The sequence below is a fragment of the Pseudorasbora parva genome, chromosome 23 (genome assembly GCF_024679245.1).
Source record: "Pseudorasbora parva isolate DD20220531a chromosome 23, ASM2467924v1, whole genome shotgun sequence".
Classification (NCBI taxonomy): Eukaryota; Metazoa; Chordata; class Actinopteri; order Cypriniformes; family Gobionidae; genus Pseudorasbora; species Pseudorasbora parva.
In genome coordinates, this window is record NC_090194.1 from 16,961,002 (window position 1) to 16,980,691 (window position 19,690).

The 19,690-nt window shown below is 38.7% G+C and overlaps 1 protein-coding gene across 2 annotated transcripts in view; it reads right to left on the bottom strand.

The window, feature by feature from the left end:
* si:dkey-88l16.3 (low-density lipoprotein receptor-related protein 1B) overlaps positions 1–19,690 on the bottom strand; it is a 43,235-nt gene that overhangs the window by 23,469 nt on the left and 76 nt on the right. Inside the window, exons 2-28 of one of the 2 annotated variants that reach the window (XM_067432917.1) lie at positions 18,560–18,679; positions 18,202–18,432; positions 17,560–17,673; positions 17,300–17,419; positions 14,996–15,121; positions 14,721–14,924; positions 14,461–14,629; positions 14,223–14,391; positions 13,917–14,145; positions 13,038–13,157; positions 12,724–12,942; positions 11,767–12,087; positions 11,461–11,679; positions 11,216–11,383; positions 10,067–10,333; positions 9,767–9,982; positions 8,770–8,976; positions 8,432–8,692; positions 8,139–8,354; positions 6,330–6,539; positions 5,988–6,248; positions 5,676–5,891; positions 5,252–5,407; positions 3,860–4,123; positions 3,567–3,782; positions 3,213–3,365; positions 2,859–3,125 (exon numbers count right to left, since the gene is read on the bottom strand). In XM_067432917.1, the coding sequence (XP_067289018.1) occupies positions 2,859–3,125; positions 3,213–3,365; positions 3,567–3,782; positions 3,860–4,123; positions 5,252–5,407; positions 5,676–5,891; positions 5,988–6,248; positions 6,330–6,539; positions 8,139–8,354; positions 8,432–8,692; positions 8,770–8,976; positions 9,767–9,982; positions 10,067–10,333; positions 11,216–11,383; positions 11,461–11,679; positions 11,767–12,087; positions 12,724–12,942; positions 13,038–13,157; positions 13,917–14,145; positions 14,223–14,391; positions 14,461–14,629; positions 14,721–14,924; positions 14,996–15,121; positions 17,300–17,419; positions 17,560–17,673; positions 18,202–18,432; positions 18,560–18,679 (5,439 nt within the window). The remainder of the gene's footprint in view (positions 1–2,858; positions 3,126–3,212; positions 3,366–3,566; positions 3,783–3,859; positions 4,124–5,251; positions 5,408–5,675; positions 5,892–5,987; positions 6,249–6,329; positions 6,540–8,138; positions 8,355–8,431; positions 8,693–8,769; positions 8,977–9,766; positions 9,983–10,066; positions 10,334–11,215; positions 11,384–11,460; positions 11,680–11,766; positions 12,088–12,723; positions 12,943–13,037; positions 13,158–13,916; positions 14,146–14,222; positions 14,392–14,460; positions 14,630–14,720; positions 14,925–14,995; positions 15,122–17,299; positions 17,420–17,559; positions 17,674–18,201; positions 18,433–18,559; positions 18,680–19,690) is intronic. The other variant, XM_067432918.1, reaches the window with a different exon arrangement.

Genomic DNA, 19,690 nt, shown 5'->3' on the forward strand with positions numbered 1-19,690 from the left:
GAAACAAAATCACCATGTCAGAAAATCAAATTGATCTGGTGTGGTCATCAGTGTTGGGTGACATTTACACAAAGTTTGGTGTCAATTAGCCTGACAAGCCAGACCCACATCAAGATGTTTGGTCTGGAATCCATCATTGACGGGGCTTAATCCTAGAGGCGGGATAAACGGTTTTCTTTCAAAGCAAGCAAGCGCAACTCTGCCGTCATTATGTTAAGCTCCGCCCACTGAATATACACGATGCGATTGGCCTGACCAGAGCTTGGTTTTTACAGCTCAGAACTGTATTGGAGTTGCTAGACAACACCCACAACACTTAATATAAAACACTTTGATATTAAACATTCAATATTTGATGATATTAAACATCAAAATAGTGGTAAGGGAAATCAGCTGACTAATTAAATCAAAAGCTTTTAGCGTTTTTTGAAATAAATTTGACCACAAGACACCACTGTCTCAACTTCCAAATTCCTTCAGGGCATAGTGCAAAATGAAACAAAGGCCGGTGTTAGTAAAATGCTAGTTTTAGCCTCAGACATACTGCCCACGGACCAGTGGCTGAACATTTGATACATATGGCACACAAAATGGGAAGCACTTGCGGAGCATCGAAGTAGTCATCTGATTGGTTGAATTCTCCTGGATTTCTGTGAGATGTCTGTGTCGTGTTCTTTAATGGTCCGCCTGGAAACTGACATGGTGATGCCAAACTCCCTCATGGAAAAAGAAAGTTGTCGTGTTCACAACTGTGACAATGAATGCTAATCTGGATCAACTAAACGTTGGATTTTCAAAAGTATGTGAAAATTGCAGCATCATTGTATCAGTAAACTTGCACAACCTATTTGAATGAATAATTTATAGATTCAGACCAGTCGGTTATCGTAGGAACATTAGGGGTAGATTTTCACCCCCCTAAACATGATGTAAGGTAATCAAAATTGCTTCACGTCGGTCAGACGGCCTATTTGCAGCCATTGACCAATGAAAGTTGAGATTGAGCTATGGAAGACTAATCAAATTTAGCATTTTACAAAACTCACCCAAAACATGGGTGATGCTCAAAATGGTCGAATTGGGAAAATTGTAACTTGGCTTGCTGCACCAAATCTAAAGAGACTGTTCAAAAGTATAAAAAATGCGTTTCCTGACCACAAGGTGGCACTGCACTAAAAGTGTACAGGTAACCTTAGGTCATTGTTCTCAACACACAGCAAGTTTGGTCTAAATCAAGTAGCAACCTCCTGCAGTTTCTCTTGAAGCCAATATGGAAGTAACAAACTGCAATTCCTCGACTGGCTCCAGAAGGGAGCAAAATCTCATGGAGCCCCATGTTAAAATTCTATATAGCAGAAAAAAAGAGGGAAAAAAAATGTTTATAGCTTGGTACAAATTGTGGTTTTGGTCTATATGGGTAATTTTGCCCTTCACGGGCAAGATGGCAACGTCCAGCTCATCTCTACTTTACGCACCAAAACAACGTTTTGTGACGTCACAGACACTACATCCATATTTTTTTTTACAGTCCATGGTCTGAATACACCAAAGCATTGTGGAGATACAGCATATTCAAGAATGGTTTCACTAAACTTGTTTTCCATGTTTTTTGTTGGCATGGTCTGAAGATGTTTGAAAAAGAATTCAAAAGTGGCAGGAACATTTTTAGGATGAAAAACATTTTAGTTTGCAGTTAATGTTTACTATGGTTAATGTTCACAAGTTCGTCTAACTTTTTACCATAGAGTTCTAAAGGCAGCTATAGACTTGAAGAGGAAGAAGACTAACAGATACAATTGGTTCATAATAATAATAATGACTATTCAGTGACTACTAAGACAGGTTGGTATATAAATAAAACATACATAAAAAAAAAATTATACACATAAATTCAGATATATAGATAAAATGAAATGTGTAAACAGACAAATGTCATAACTAAATAGAATTATAAATGCATAGAACTATAAACAAACAAAATTACGCATACAAATAAATGAGAAAAATAAATGAACACTTCTTAATACTTTATGTGAAGATATTTATGAAGTGTTTGTATAAAATTTGACTACCTTGAGTGTCCAGACTCAATCCAGACTCAAAACACATCTGTTCAGCTGTGCGTTTACTGAATGAGCCCTGAGCAGTGTATGTCCGACTGATTGCACCCTATCTTAACTCTTTATTCTTTTTATAATTGTTTTAGTTTACCTTTGTTCTTATCTTTAGGTTATTGTTTATTTTATATGTTCTTTTGAGTTAAATATGATGAGTGAAAACTGGGTTTGATGGAAATAGTAAGTTTGACAAAAAGGTTTGAGTATGTGTAAATCTGTGGAGGGTATGATGAGTGAGAATGGGTTTAACAAGAAGGTTACTGAGTAAAAATCAGGGAATAGTGATTAAAATGGATGTTATGAACGTGTTTGAGAAAGAAATGAATGAGAGGTGCTCTAATAAAGATGGTACATGTATGTAGGCTGTAAACTGAAGAATGTTTATTTTTATATCAGGGATCTGACCTTTTTATTTTTATTTTTTATTTTTTATTCTTATTATTGTCTTTACAACTGTTTTTAACTATGCTTGTTTTAAATTTCTATTCGTCCATATGGTACTCTTTTTTTTCTCATGCATTTGTTACCACTGTTTTAATTAATTTCTATGTAAAGCACTTTGAATTGCCATTGGGTATGAAATGTGCTATACAAATAAACTTGCCTTGCCTTGCCTTGCCTACCTGTTTTACAACTAAAAATCTCAATCAGCTTCATGCGATCCATCCTTGCTTTAAATGTCAGTTACACAAATCTCGGTTACACGAAGCAGTTAGGAATCAGAATAATAATGCATTTTACCTGATTTACACTTATATTCACAGCCTCGTTCATCAGATCCATCCTTACAGTCCATCTCTCCATCACACACATGACTGTACAGGACACACTCAAGTCCGTCCTCACAGGGTTTAGAGCCCACACGGCACTTTAACAACGCTGTGGTTGAGGTTTTAGCAGCCATGGTGGGACAATCCATCTCATCTGAATTGTCAAGGCACTGAGAGCGACCATCACACACCAAACCTCTCTCCACACACTTCCTCCTGTCCTTACACATGAAGTCACCTGACAAAAAGTGATTTTGAAGTCATTACAAAGCAAAAACTCTCAAGAAATAAGTTAGCAGTTAAACAAAGAAAATGTGTTCATTACTGCGATATGGGCAGTTACGGAGACACGGTCTCTCATCAGAGCCATCAGGACAGTCTTTTCTCCCGTCACACAAATATCGCTGCAGGATGCACAGTGATGTCCCCTGACAAGCCACATAAGGGCTTTTGCATGGTGATGGTGGAGTCGGCATGGCTGCAACCCATTGAGTTAGAAGTAAAATATAAACCCTCTCGCAAGATTTAAATTACTATCTTACAGTTGAGCAGAAAAATCTAAGCATTAGAAAGCTGAGACTTTTTATTGACAGCAGTGGTGTAAAAAATTACTCATCACATTTCAGACCCTATATGTAGAAGCAAATGTGTCATTTGCGATTTTCTACAGCTGACTCACCACAGTCGGCTTCATCCGAGCCGTCCCAACAGTCCCTCATGCCATTACAGATGAACACCTCTGGGATACAGCGGGTGTTCCCATCACAGCGGATGCTGCAGCTCTTGGTGGGTTTCCAGCAGTCTGCTTCATCGGAGTTATCCGGACACTGAGGAGTCCCATCACACACTTTCCGGAAGTCGATACACTTCTTTCCCTGAATACACTGAAACATCCCTGTGAACGAAGTACCAGAAAAAGATAAGAAACATTTTTATTAGAGTAGAGATTGTGAAATCATGGTAACATCTCACCAGGATTGCATTGTTCACAAAGTTCTTCATCAGATCCATCTTTACAGTCCATCTCTCCATCACACACATGACTGTACAGGACACAATCACGTCCATCCTTACAGGGTTTAGAGCCCACACGACACTTGAAGGGCGCTGTTGTTGTAGTTTGAGCTGCTATAGTGGGACATCCCACTTCATCAGAACCATCAAGGCAGTGCGAGTGACCATCACATACCAGAGCTCCCTCAACACACTTCCTCCTGTCCTTACATAGAAAGTCACCTGTATGAATAAAATGGAAAACAGCACAATGTGAAAGCCATGACAAGTTATATTTTGGGGATAATGACATGCCGGAGGAGGAGTAAAATTAAGAGAACAAGAATACAAGACAAGATTGAAGAAGTGAACAAGATGGAAGGGAAGGATAGGGAAGGGAAGGATAAAGAAAACAATGAGGCAGAGAAGAACAAAGAAGCAGGAAGGACAAAAAGAGAACAAGAGGGCATGAGTATGAGAAGGATGCCAAAGACAAGGAGGAGAAAAAGGTGAAGGATGAGGAGAAGAAAAACATACAATGAGGCAGAAGCTGATGATGAGGAAGAGACAGATTAGGACAAGGAGACCAAAGACATGATTGGAATAAAAAGGATAAGGAGGCAGAGGATGAGGCGAAGAACAAGGATGAGAAGGATACAGTAAGGGGGATGATTAGGAAGAGATTGAGGAGGCAAAAGACAAACAAGGGAAACAATGAGGCAAAATGCAAGGAAAAGAACAAGGAGGCAGAAAACAAGAAGGAAGTGGAGGTGAAAAAGATGGAGGAGGGAAAGTAGAAGACAGAAAAGGAGGTTGGAGATAAGGTAGAATGCAGAAGCAGAAGGAGAAAAAAATGAAGGAAGAGGAGGAGCAGAAGAAGGATAAGGAGGCCAAGGAGAAGAGCAACGAGGAGGAGAAAAAATAAAGGTGGAAAAAGGTTAAAGGGATACATTTTTAAATTCTGTCACTTAGCAGATCTCGGCATCCATTGACGCCCAAAGCATTTCCCCCCTATTTTTTATGGAAGTAAATAGCTGCAGAGATCTGCTTGGTTACAAACAATCTTCTAAATGTTTTCCTTTGTGTTCAGCAGAAAAAACTAAATTTATACAGGTTTGAAACATCTTGAGGGTGATGAAATTAAAAGGATGAAAGGAGAAGAAATAAGGTTGAGGGCTGAGAAGGAGGAGTAGCCTAAAAATCAGCCTAAGGTTGTTTGCTGGTTTTCATTCAGGACCAGTTTGGTAGTTTTAGAATGATTTAAAGCACTTAAGCTGAACAGGCTGGGAGACAAACTAAACCATTCAAGAACATCAAAACACCTAAGGCTGGTTAAAGCATTTTTCCAGCTGGGAGAACTTGTTATTTTACCTGGAGAAGTACATGCATCTATACAAGAAGCTTCATCAGATCCATCAGGACAGTCTCTACTGCCGTCACACAGCTGCTCCTGAGACATGCACACTGATGTTCCCAGACACAGTACAGAGGGACTCTTACAGCTCACCTCAGCTGGTCTGGATACAGCTGTCAGAACACATGGAGCAGGTAGGGTCTTATTAGGTTATGGATAAGATTTAATTCTATCCACCGGCTACAGAATAAATATTTGAAATATGACACTATTTAAAAAGTGGACATGACAGAGTAAAAGTTGGAAAGTAGCAATACTGATAAAATACTGATACAATTTTGATATTGGCATAAAGTTTGGTTCACTTCCACTGCTTACAATTGTAATGCAGTTATTACATAATCTTAGACTAACTACAGTTCAGGAGAACTGTTGGCTCACCACAGTTGGCTTCATCTGAGCCATCCAGACAATCCCTAAACCCATTGCAGATGAAGACTTCTGGAATACAGTGAGTATCCTGGTCACAGCGTATGCTGCAGCTTCTTGAGGGTTTCCAGCATCCTGCTTCATCAGAATCATCCAAACACTGAGGAGTCCCATCACACACCTGATTCATTTCAATACATCTCCCTCCAGACGTACACTGGAACTGCCCTGTGGTGGTACAACAAAGGGTCAGTACTTGAATATAATTGCCAAATTGTTATGAAACATGATATAAAGTTTTTAGAGTACTCAAATGTGTCTAACCAGTCGGGCATTGATGACCACAGCCTCGTTCATCAGATCCATCCTTACAGTCCATTTCTCCATCACACACATGACTGTTCAGGACACACTCAAGTCCGTCCTCACAGAGTTGAGAGCCCACACGACACTTCAATGCTGTGGTTGAGGATCTAGCCACCATGTTACAAGCCACCTCATCAGAACCATCAAGGCAGTGAGAGCGGCCATCACACACCAGATTCCCATCAACACACTTCCTCCGGTCCTTACACAGGAAGTCATCTGGCACAATATTATAGATGTCAGTACTTTGCTTGTTTTTAGAAAAAGAGCATCTAGATTGAAGAACGAGCAAAGATTTACCAGGTTTTGAACAAACATGTATGCACGAAACTTCATCAGAACCATCCGGACAATCAATCTTCCCGTCACACAGCAGAGCCTGGGAAACGCACAGCGATGTTCCTGGACACAGCATGGATGGACTTCTACAGATCGGAGGCGGAGGCAGAGGTGCAAAACTTGAGCGGTCTTTGTTGGTCACCAAATTTATATCCCCTCTTTTAATCTCAGCTGTGAACACATGGAGATCAGGCATTTATCAAAAATGGTTAAACACCGAACATATGCACATAAGAGATTTAACAATTCTGAGAGGTAACTAACAATAATGAGATGTCATTTACATAGAGGTCCTAAAAGTATATCCGCTTGTTAAGTTGTGACGTAAGGAACGCCGTTTCTGGGTCCGAGCCTCAACTCGTTTCACTTGAGAATGCCATCGACGCCCGTTTATGAGCGCTATTTTTTCATATTAAACCTCAAACATTTAAAACAAGTTAAACATTTTAAATACTTACAGTCTACACAACAGTCTCTATGGTCACATCGTTACAGACATTAATATTTTAACGATTTATAAAAGATGAAGCACTGTCTGGCCATCTGGAAATTTGGTATGGAGATAAAGGTTATGATTATAACTTTTTTGTAGTATTACACAACACATTTTGTGTGTATATTAGCACCATTTGTAGTTTTTCTTGTGGTATAAGAAGAGCATTTGGACCGGAAGTGCTGCTGCGTGACGTCAGCCTTAACAACCGGATAGTGGCAAAAAAAGCCAGAAAGTGTTAGAAATTATGATAATTTTCAGTGCAAGAAACAGTGATACAACATTAGTGTAGTTCATGGGGAAAATTAAACGGGATATTACACCTTTAAAGGCATGCATATCATTGTTGATGTTAGAATACTTTCACCCGGGCGCCGTTTACATATGGCAGAGTATGGCAGTTGCCATACCCTGCCATTCTGACAAGCAGGGGAAATAAACCGCTCATGATGCTGCAGCTTTGAAAAGCAAATTAAAACCAGACACATTGTGACATTAGCAGCAAACCAGACTCGACCCAAGATCAATCAAAAATTACAGCCAATCTGAAGAGCGTGTGGGTGGGCTCTCAGCAAGTGCACTGACTGAATTCACAACAAAATGGATAAGTACAGTATCAAATTCCTAAATCTTGGACCATTTTAGCATGATTAAAAAATACATACTGAGTGACTGATTTTTTATTTTTTTTTATCATAGAATACACTTGATGGTCTACCTTGCATTGACTTTTTGAACAGGTGCTATCTTTAATTTATTTGAAATATCTGAGGTGAATCCATGGTTGCTTTTAGTAAGGCGTCTATTAAAACAACTCCAACATGGACAAGATCATTTTTCCTCACGTGCTGCATTTGGTTAAGACACAGTGAAGGCTTATAGGGCTGTTTCAGTAGCTATCTGCATTTATTTTGTATTGTTGTTAAAGGTGCACTATGTAGTATTTTTGCGGTAAAATATCCAAAAACCACTAGGCCAGTATTATACATTTTGTTCAGTTGAGTACATGCAATATCCCAAATGTTTCCAACTATTTGTAAATGGCGGAAAGTGGCATAGTGCACCTTTAAGTGCGTTAACTCATGCCATACCCTAAGTTTTTGTAAAACGACGCCCCTGCTTTCACCTCCAGTTTTATATAACCTTGGGAAGCTTTTGCAACTCTGTTTGGGAATCCTATTGTTGCAGACAATAGTTCAACTTTAAATACTCTCGGAGTGGGCATAAATATGAAAACGCATTGAACAAATGACAACCTCCATCTTTTGACAACTCACAGCAGTTGTCTTCATCAGTAGCGTCTACACAGTCTCTCTCTCCATCACAGAGGAAGTTTTCTGGGATGCAGCGAGTTTTATTGTCACACTGGTGTTTGCAGTCGTGTGAGCGAGTGAAACAGTCCATTTCATCAGAGCGGTCCTGACACTGAGGTGTGCCGTCACACACCAACTTTTTGTCGATACACATCCTCCCATGAGCGCACTGGAACTGATCTATGAGGAAATATTAATGTCAGTTACACATGTCTCAGTTACATAAAGCAGTTAGGAATCAGCTTTATGTGTTTTACCTGCTTTACACTTATATTCACAGCCTCGTTCATCAGATCCATCCTTACAGTCCATCTCTCCATCACACACATGACTGTACAGGACACACTCAAGTCCGTCCTCACAGAGTTGAGAGCCCACACGACACTTCAATGCTGTGGTTGAGGATCTAGCCACCATGTTACAAGCCACCTCATCAGAACCATCAAGGCAGTGAGAGTGGCCATCACACACCAGATTCCCATCAACACACTTCCTCTGGTCCTTACACAGGAAGTCATCTGGCACAATATTACATATGTCAGTGCTTTGCTTGTTTAAGAATTTTTTTTAGAGTGAAGATCAAATGAAGATTTACCAGGTTTTGAACAAACATGTATGCACGAAACTTCATCAGAACCATCTGGACAATCCATCTTCCCATCACACAGCAGAGCCTGGGAAACGCACAGCGATGTTCCTGGACACAGCATGGATGGACTTCTACAGATCGGAGGCGGCGGTGCAAAACCTGAGTTGCCTTTGTTCAGTGTCTGCACATTTACTTCCCCTCTGTTAGTCTTAGCTAAGCAGAGAAAATACACAATTCATCAATAGTATTAAATAGAAGGTCATCATTGGACGGTCCAAAATAATTTGCATAAATTACTAGTGATTATATTCAAGCACAAGAGCGCCAGAATCACTAGTTTAAAAACACTCACTGGTTAAGTAAATCCTGGAAATCTGAAGGAATTTTTAAATTGTGGCATGTAAAAATCAAGCACATTTGAACAGCAAATGTTTTTTTTGTAGTTATATTTAGCATGACATTTTCACAGGCTAGGAATTGTTCTTTGTAAACGCAAATCTCCAAAAAACACCAACAACATTGAAAGATCCTCAAGCTGGATTTCCCAAACCGGGATTGGAGAAACCCTGAGAGTTTGTGAGGGAACTACAGGGGGTTCACGAGTTTATGAAATCTAATAGTTAAATCATGAATGGAAAATTCATGTTAAATATATACATACACAACTTGCTAAATTTAATACTTTAATACAATGCTTACCTGCACATCATGTGACCATTAACTGACATCAGAAAACAGTGAACTTGCAAATAACTTTAGTAACTTTTTAAAAAAACGAAACATTAACTCATAAAATTCATCTCAGGGAATAGATGCAAATATTTTAGATAAAAGGGGTTCAGCTAAATAACTGAATAACAGCTTTTCATGAATAACTAAAAAATCCTATACAAAGGGATGAAAACTCATGGTCAAAAGGTGTGGAAACCCTGTATATTCAATATGTTGAATATAAATATCCATAGATTAGGCAAAAACCTGAAATAAATCACGATACACTCACAGCAGTTGTCTTCATCAGTAGCGTCTACACAGTCTTTCTCTCCATCACAGAGGAAGTTTTCTGGGATGCAGCGAGTTTTATTGTCACACTGGTGTTTGCAGTCGTGTGAGCGAGTGAAACAGTCCATTTCATCAGAGCGGTCCTGACACTGAGGTGTGCCGTCACACACCTGCTTTTTGTCGATACACATCCTCCCATGAGCGCACTGGAACTGATCTATGAGGAAACATTTGCATTAAATATCAGTTATACATGTCTTGGTTACATAAAGGAGTTAGGAATCAGCTTCATGTGCTTTACCTGATTTACACTTATATTCACAGCCTCGTTCATCAGATCCATCCTTACAGTCCATCTCTCCATCACACACATGACTGTACAGGACACACTCAAGGCCATCCTCACAGGGTTTAGAGCCCACACGACACTTAAATGGCGCTGTGGCTGAGGTTTCAGAAGCCATGGTGGGACATTCCATCTCATCTGAACCGTCAATGCAGTGAGAGCGACCATCACACACCAAATCTCTCCCCACACACTTACTTCCATCCTTACACAGGAAGTCATCTGGAGGAACACAGCATTTTTTTCAGTTAAAGTTTCCTGTAGTCTAGTAACCCATGCACACAAAGAAAGTAATTAAAAAACTTAAATGCAAGGAAAAGCAATGCTAAACAAAAAAGAATAAGACCAAAAAAGATATATTGACACTGACTATTCAAGTACTCTTTTGGGTTAAATATGATGAATGAAATTAAAATATTTAAAAAAAGTTATGCAACAAGTATTATACACTTGTTCAATTCTTTCATGTGTTATTTGCAGTGTATTTTAACACAATGTAAAAACAGGGCTTAAGCATCTAGAAATCTTAAGAAAAGTGACAGGATATGAACGACATGAGGGTCAGTAATAGGGATGTGCCCGAAGCCGAATACCATGTTCGTACAGGAAATTAAGCATTCTAGGAAAAAATCTATTTCAATGCTTTTGCGTTGTCTTTTATACAATTGGGTAATTATGTTGCATATTAATAAAAGCTCCCTGGTGCCCGCAAATTATATGCAGGTTATTAAAAAAAAAAAAAAAAAAAATCGCTTTTGAACGCACACTCGCTTTTTATTTTCACTATCTAATTCGCAGACTGTCTATTGGAGGTGGTGGTACTGACCACACATTTGACAAGATATTTCTCAATGACCCTCAGGAACTGTTGTGCACCAAATCTCCAACATTGTCCTGTCAGTCAGCTCTCCTTAGTATCATCACATGAGAAGTAAAACCTCATGTACTGTAAATGTAACCGGCTACTGCATCAAGCATAACCATGTCCCTTTAGGAATCACCAGAGAATGCGGCATACATTTTGGATTTAGGCTTTGTGCACATCCCTAGTTAGTAAATTACCTTTTTTATTTTTGGGTGAACAATGCCTGTCATAAAGCATACCTGGCATTGCACACATGTGCAAACATGAGGCCTCATCAGACCCATCTGGACAGTCTCTCTTCCCATCACACCGCTGAGATCGACTGATACACACAGTTGAGCCTCGACAAAAGACTAGGGGACTTTTGCAAGCCACCTCAGTAGGACGCACAACTTTGGGCATCTTATCTAAAGTGCATTAAAAACTACAAATAAGTAACTGTAGCATAATCGCACAACATGAAACCCAGAAGACTATTACAAACCTTGTTGGACTTCCCTGAGGGCAACAGATAACCCAACAACTCCATTCTCTACTGCCACCCCAGAGACACGAGCGCCATCTTTACGATTCCAAACTGTCAGGACATTATTGTACAGTGCCACCATGTAGGGTTCATAAGCAGCCACGATGGAGCCAGGAACGATCCAGTCTAAACCAGCTGAGTAGTTACTCATCTTCAATAGACTCATAACCTGCAAGTCTAAAGCAAACATCACCTTCAGTTTAGGTACATGAAAACCTTTAGTGTGCACCCTAACGGTCAATTTAGAAAGAAGAGGACACTTACAAGACTCCATGTTCCAAAGGAAGCCATTCGCTTTTCTGTCAAACACAACTCTGTCGACTTCACGGTCCTCAAAGCTGAAGATGGCTTCTGCTTTTCCACCAAATAGGCCCAGTTTCATTCTCATGATCTGACCTCCCTCTAGCCAGTACAGCTTTCCTCTTTGCCAATCCACAAACAGATCTAGGATTGCGGTTTTGGCTTGATATAGCTGCCTGGAAATACTTTGTTCAAGGGGGCCAATGGTTGAAACGCCAATGGAAAGTTCATCACATGCCAGCCAATACAGATTCCCGGTTCTCTGGTCAACTCTGACGACGCAGGCTAAGGGAAGGGAAAAGGCAAGTAATAATTACTCATTATGAGCTGAAATCAAATTATAATCGAATTATTAAAAGTCTGTGTCTAATATAATGGCTATTTTCATTAAATGTTCAAAACATGAACATACGTAGTCTGATTTGCAAGTTTCGGTGCTTCATGCATCAAAAGAACTACTGCACAAGTACACAAACAAATGTTTGGCTGATGTCTTGCAAGCATGAGGACACTGTACATATTTGATATGCATCCTAATGTTTCTGTGACAGTATGGTCAGTGACAAACAAAAATATCCATGATAAAAAAACATTCATGCATGAATGAATGCATACAAAAATAGAAATGTGCCAAGTTCCTACAAAAGTAATCTTGGTATTCATGTTTTTTGGTATTTACATTTATACCATACACCATTGTGCAACTAATCAAAAAGTATGATTTTGCTTATACCTATACATGAGTGTCTCCATATCAATTTCCACGTTTAATATATTCAAGATAAAAAGCAATGGATAGAAAATATACCAAACTTCTTTTCATTCTTTTGATGAGGCTTTATTCAATCGAGTTGGAGAGTTGTACCACCCTGACATTTTGTGTGCAGATGTTCCAGGCCTTATGTGAAAGTAACAACTTACCAGGTTTTAAAGTCAGAAGGTACTCTGACAAATCCGGAGAATGCATGTTGACCTTTACGTGGCCCGTCCCATTAGACCAAACCAGACATCCACGCTTCCAGTACATATCAAAGGACTGGATGTCTTCATCTGAAGTAAAGAGTTCAGTTTTCACAGGAGTCTTTCCTGCAAACTCCAAACTGTATATGGTTGTGGCGGTTGCATAAGTAACCTTAAAATCTGCCAATGATGAGAATAAACAAATCGTCAAAAGCCAAGTTATAGGCTAATCTTTAAATAAATTCTTAGTATTAAATGCTAAACAAACAACACACTTTCACAAGATCCCCAAGACATGGGCAACAGTCCCTCAGGACACAGACAGGTGAATCCAACAGCACTTTCCTTGGAGGGCAAACACAGCTGGCAGCCTGAGTTTTTACATGGTGTAAAACCTACACGTACATCAAGGAAACACTAATTAGACCAATGATGTGGTGTAAATCACTAGGGGTGTGCAATATTGACAAATTCTATCTTAATATTTTATTTCGATATTTTGCCGAGTGTTATTGCGCTGGCATCTTGCCAGGTTTTGGCCTGCCGTGGATAGCTGACTCCTAGAGTTTCATTCTTTATATTTTTTTGTTGTGGTTAGTTTGCCCTTCGCAGCAGTGAAAGACAATACATTTTCCAATAAGTTTAAATTGATGTTTACCACATTTAAAAATTAACTAATTAAGATTAGAAGACACTATATGGCAGTTACCAGTAAAAATGACAAGCATCAACAAAAAAACATCTTTGAAATGGAGAGAAGTAGTCTAAATTCAAATTTAATTTCTTAAACAACCATGTAGAAAGACAGTCATATTCCAGAATGACAATGTCAAGATTCATCAGCTCAAATTGTGAAAGGTTCGGAGGGAGCATGCGTGACATTTTAATAGAGTCAATCATGCATTGAAATCATGCACACGCAGTAGTCTAACCTGAACCAAAAAGGCTACACCACGCAGTGTATGGACCCTCTAGGCACGTTTTCATTTGGTTTGTGCAAAGTGAAGGCCATACTCAATGTATGATTACAGTTAAAAAAAACAAGTTACGATATAGTAGACAACATAATATAAAAATTATTGCAGACAATTATATTGCACACCTCTAGTAAACGCTGATAAATTCAGATTTTTTTAAATTTTATTTTTATTTACCTTGGGGTTGCTGAAGCGCATGGTAGACATTCAGAACAGGAAGTGAGGCTTTTAGGATGAATCCATCTTGTTTGGCAGCAGGCTGATTTTGAGGAGCCTGCCAGAGGTTTTTTTCATCAGCCCAGTAGAACCAGCCGTTAAAGACGGCTAGTGTCTGAGCGCGACTTCCTTGAAAGAAATCCCAAAAGGTGTGCCGCCCAGAGCCATCGGTCTTGATGCTCTCAATTGACTGGAATATCAATTTCAAGATTTCAAAATAAATACAAAATTGTCAATTAAATAGTTTTTTTTCCAAATGTAACAAACCATTTTGTAAACACTGATCCAATACAGCCGCCGTGCAGCCACATCCAACGTAAGACTTCTTGGAAGCTGTGCAGTTACAAACATGAGTGTTGTCCGATTCAAACCATCCATTTCCGCCCTCTCAATGGTAATTTCTTCATTCGTTCCTTTGTTAATCCAAAATATGAAACTACGAAGAAGAAAAAAAGCCATATAATGGTGCTCCTCAAATCTGTAATAAGGGAAAAGCAGTTTGTACCTCTCTATCGGGCTGAGGACCATATCACTTGGGTCCACTTCTTTGGACATGACTATGCCTATAGCGCTACCATCAGCTGCACCAGTGTAGATGGCTTTCTGGGTAACACTTGCCCAATACAGTTGTCCAGTAAGCCAGTCGATGGCTAGACTCGTCACACTAGACTGTCCTAATAAGTGTAGAATAAAACATTTTGGATGTAAAGGATTTCTGCATGGACTTGGCAAAAACCTTCAATAATTACCTTCACAATAACTAACCTGAATATAGAATAGTGCTCTTCCGGGTATAAGCCTTGTATATATTCCCCTTTTGATCAGCCCAGTAAATGATATTCTTTTGGATATCATAGGTTATGGCTATAGGGTCACTCTCAGTTGTAAGGAGAGGCTCATACACTCTGGTCTTCACATTCACCAACCCAATGAGCCCTTTCCTGGTTGTCAAAATCTTCATCACAGCCCCTTGAAAAAAACATTTGACATTTTCTGTATTGTGAATACTTGTTTTTCTGAAAAAGTATGCCGTAAATTACCTTGAGCGTCACAAGAGCCATTGCCAAGAGGTTTGAAACCATCCTGGCAGAGACACCGAAAAGACCCTAGTGTATTTGAGCACAAGTGCATGCAAGGTCCGAAAGACTGATCACACTCATTGACATCTGGAATATAAGACAACAATCCTTAATAAAAACACCACCGTAGGGGCCAAGACCCAAACACTTTTCATGTACAGTACAGTATAAAGACATTTATGGTGAGAGAAAAACATTAATCCCGGACAAGGCTTAAGCTAGTCTTAGACTAAAATGCATGGTTGAGCCGTTTTAATTGAAAGCAACTTGCACTGGCATCTCTCTAAACTGAAAGTGGCTTTGCAAAAGTCAATTTAATTTGAATATTTTCTGGAAAATACATAATTTGTAGCAACTAGCAAGTTGACAGTGCAGCTTTTTCTTCCCTAAGAAATCTGTTTAATTTGTAAATTAATAAATTGTAAATAACTCAAGAGAAATTGAGACTACTTGTCCAGTCGCAATATTGGAAATCACATTCAGCTGTGGGATCCAGTATTCTAGGCAGTATGCAATGGATAATACAGCACAATTCAGCAAATGTATTCACTTGATTTTTTCATGTGTAAGCAGGCATTTGTAAATTCAATGTGTAGAGGCTTCTGGGCTCATCCACTTTCAGTTATTTCCATTGTAGGGTGCATTTAGGGACAATTTTTGCCATTGAGATGACTTGAAAATAGTGTCCCACTCATTCAATTCATCCTACAAAAAGCATTTTGCTGCTTGATACAGCAAACTGTTATGGTATCGTAATATTTTACATTTATCATCATAGTCAAACACTCTGGTTAACACTTTTTTAACATTTACTGCATTGCTTTACTCTCCCAGCTTATTTACTTATAGTGGCTAATAAATCAGAAGTCTCACACATTCATAGGAATGCAAAATAAGGTGGAATAAAGTGATTCTCTTACGTCCATAGAACAGTTTTAACAGTATAGATAATAAATACTGCAGAAATTGCATGAATGGCAGTGATGGGAATAAAGTCATTATAGATAAATGGCGTTTCTAACAGAATTAGTTTTTTCAGTAACAAGTAATCATACAATTTACTGTTTCCCGTTACAACGGCGTTACCATTACTGAGAAAAAAATGTGGCGCTACTATAATTGAGTTCACTGAAGTGGTCTTCATTCAAACAGGTGCGCTCTTGTCAGCCGGGCCAGCTTTTTCTTGTCAGCCTTTTCTCTGGGTGGTTTGTGCGCGTGTGTGGCACATAACTGAAGATGATTTGTGGGTGGGAGCCAACCACAACTAATGATGATTGGGCTAGGTAGAGTTCACACACACAGCATATGCCTAGGCGCACACACCAACGACTAGGAGCAGTCAGAGCGATGGCAAGTCCAACGACTTCAAAGATAGTTTTTACAAACTGGAAGTATAAGCACTACTTTCCCCTCATTGAGGTGAAAGGAAAGTATGTTTATGTAATGTGCACGTCAGTGACAAGTAATTCTAATCTAATGAAGCGCCTTACATCGCCACGTGCCGCCATAAAATTATTGGCTAAGAAACCAGGTGAAGTGATAACGTGAGCTCCACTACCAAAGGAGTAGTATAGTACTGACTATATTTACACTATAGTACTGATAATATTTACAATAATGTAATGAATTCGATAGTTGTCTCACATTGTCCCACAGCAACATTATAATAGTGTAGATTAACGTACAATGATTTATAATAATGCCATCCAAATCATTAATTTAACAAATTTAATATTGGGGGCATCAAAGTTATTTGACATATTTGAAAATGTAATTAAAAAAGTAACATAGTTGTTACTTTCCCTGGTAATTAGTTATTGTTATAATGATGTAACTTCCATTTGAGGACCACAATGGAAATAAGCCTATGACTTTTTTGTGTATTTTATCCTCTACAGTTTTTTTTTTTATATGTATGAAATGGTCTTTTGGGCCTGACTGTACTTGTTTTAAAATTTAATTGGTTAATAAATCAAATCAAATAAAAGAGTTATAGTTACTAACTCAGTAACTATTTGTGATAAGTAACAAATAACTATAATGACTTTTTTAAAAGTAACCTGCCCAACACTGATGACTGGTATGGTAGTGTGCTAGCCTGGCTCCGCCCTCCTACGCACTTCCGCTGGGATTGAGGTATATTCTCTGGTTTTCTCGGATCAAAATTCCGGCCCAATCAGCGAACAGAGGAAGTGGCTATGAACGATGACGTTGATGTCATGTGCTACAGTCTATGGTATTTGTACAAGAAATGTACAAATGTACCTTCACAATCAACTCCATTTGCAGAAACGGTCATTCCAGTGGGACAAGTGCACAGCGCTCCCCAAAGCTGGTCAACGCATGTATGGCTACAGCCGCCATTGGCATTATGACAACTTTTACCTAGTTGGAAAAAGAGGTGAAACAAGAATTTTATTAAATAAAACATACATTACGAACCAAAAGAAACTAATAAATAATAAACAAAATGCATAACTACGCCAATGAACAAAAAACACACAATATTGCAGGTGTCTACCTACCACATGTAAGAGGCTCATCTCTCTTATCTGAGCACTGAGCAACTCCATCACACCACTCTCTCTGGCTTAGACACTGGCCATCAGCACAGCGCATGCTCATCTTTCCGCAGGACCCTAGAAAAACATTTCACACAAATGTAAAACATCAGTCTTAGAAACATGAATAAAAAGGACATTATAATATTCTAGATATCAACTGAAATGCTGTACAGGATAGAAAGTTGACTATGTTGTGTGTAAAGAGAATGCTATAATAGTAGCTGACAGTATATCTGAAACTAAACAGAGGTTACAGGGCCGTCTGACCAATCAGAGCAGAGTAGTCCAACCACAACAGACTGGACCGTCTGACCAATCAGAGCAAGTTAGACTCAAAAAGAAAGGGTTTAAAATAGCATTATAGAGGCACTTCATTTTTCACCAAATACAACTATCTGAAACTTTTCCATTCAATTATGTGAACATGTTCCATTTCCTTGTTTTAGGACCCTTATACTCAGAGCTATTCTCTTCTAGCATATACTTTAAGCAAGTGGTACAGTCATTTAAAAGGTCTCAACTTCTCTGGCTGATCTTATGCAATGACATTTATACACCATAAATGTGTTTAGCTCAGTTTAGGTCAGTGTTTACGCTTCTTACCACACGTTTCTTCATCAGAGTTGTCGCCGCAGTCATTGACGTCATTGCAGAGAAGGTCTCGTGGGATGCAGATGTTGTTCTTGCACTTCCAGTCACCTGAGACGCACCCTAAACGCCAGCTGCAATCCCACTCATCTGAAGCATCAGGACACTGGGGCCGCCCGTCACAAACAGCCGACCCAGGCACACACCCGGAACCATCTGCACACTCCAAATCCCCTGGTTGACATACTAATGGTATGCTTGTTTATTAGGTGGTGTTCTTTCATAAAAAGTTGCAATTGATTGAATTCAACACCATCATTTGAAATGTAAAGAAACAGAACTTTTCAAAAAGCAGGTGGTCTCTGATACATACAACAGTCCATCTCGTCAGATCCATCCTGGCATTCACTGGAACCATCACAGCGCCATCTGCGCGGCACACACACCCCATCATCACACTGCCACTGACTCCTGCTGCAGTCTCCATCCACACCTGAGAGAACATTCACTTTCAATGCTTTTGACACATACAGAATATAATTACAAATGGTTTATATAATTACAAATGGTTTATATAATTACAAATGGTTTATATGGTTTAATATAATTACAAATGGTTTTATTAAAACCAGGACATACAAAGAGGTAAAATTCTAAATGTTTAGTGTCACATGATTGTTCAGATATCACATGATCCTTCAGAAACCATTCTAATTTGATTATTTGATGCTCAATAAACTTTTATGTTTATCATCATCAGTGTTAAAAACAGTTTAGCTGCTTAATATTTCTGTGGAAACCATGATACAGAGATTTCAAAAAGACAACATTTATTTTAAATAGCAATTGTTTTGTGACAGTGTGAATGACTTTAATGACAATTTCAATCCAATGCATTGCTTTAATTAAATGCCAAGGTATCACAAATAATGCAAATACTTGCAAAATTGCAAAGGTTACTTACAATGAACTAATAATAATAAAAAAAGGTAAAACATAGTTCGTACAAGCATAGGGCCTACATAAAAGCGAACAGACTTTAATTAAATAATTAATTAAAGGCAAGTCTTAGTGCCCAGAAAGTTTTTTTTTCTTCCCCATTTTAAAAGTTTGAAAAGTTTTCATTTTATTTAATACAAAGACCATCGGAGTCCATGGATAAAAAACAAACAAACTATTATATCCATTGAAATTCACACTTTTCAGAAATTAATTGAACATATTCTACATTTTGAATGTTAGCGTACGTGGTTTTGTGTTTAAGTGTTACCCAATATGCTTTTTTTAAAGGTCAGAATTGAAAGGGGGGGGGGGGGGGGGACTTGCAATTTAAGTGTCTAAAACCCACAAATGAAACCACTTTTACAGAAACCACTTCTCGCTCAAAACTGGAGCGTCGCCTTATAACAACTAGCCCCGATTTCTAATTTTATTGAAATAAAAATAATAATACTGTCCTGTCCTCTTATAAGTTTTTAATTTAAAATGGAGCAAAAATATATTA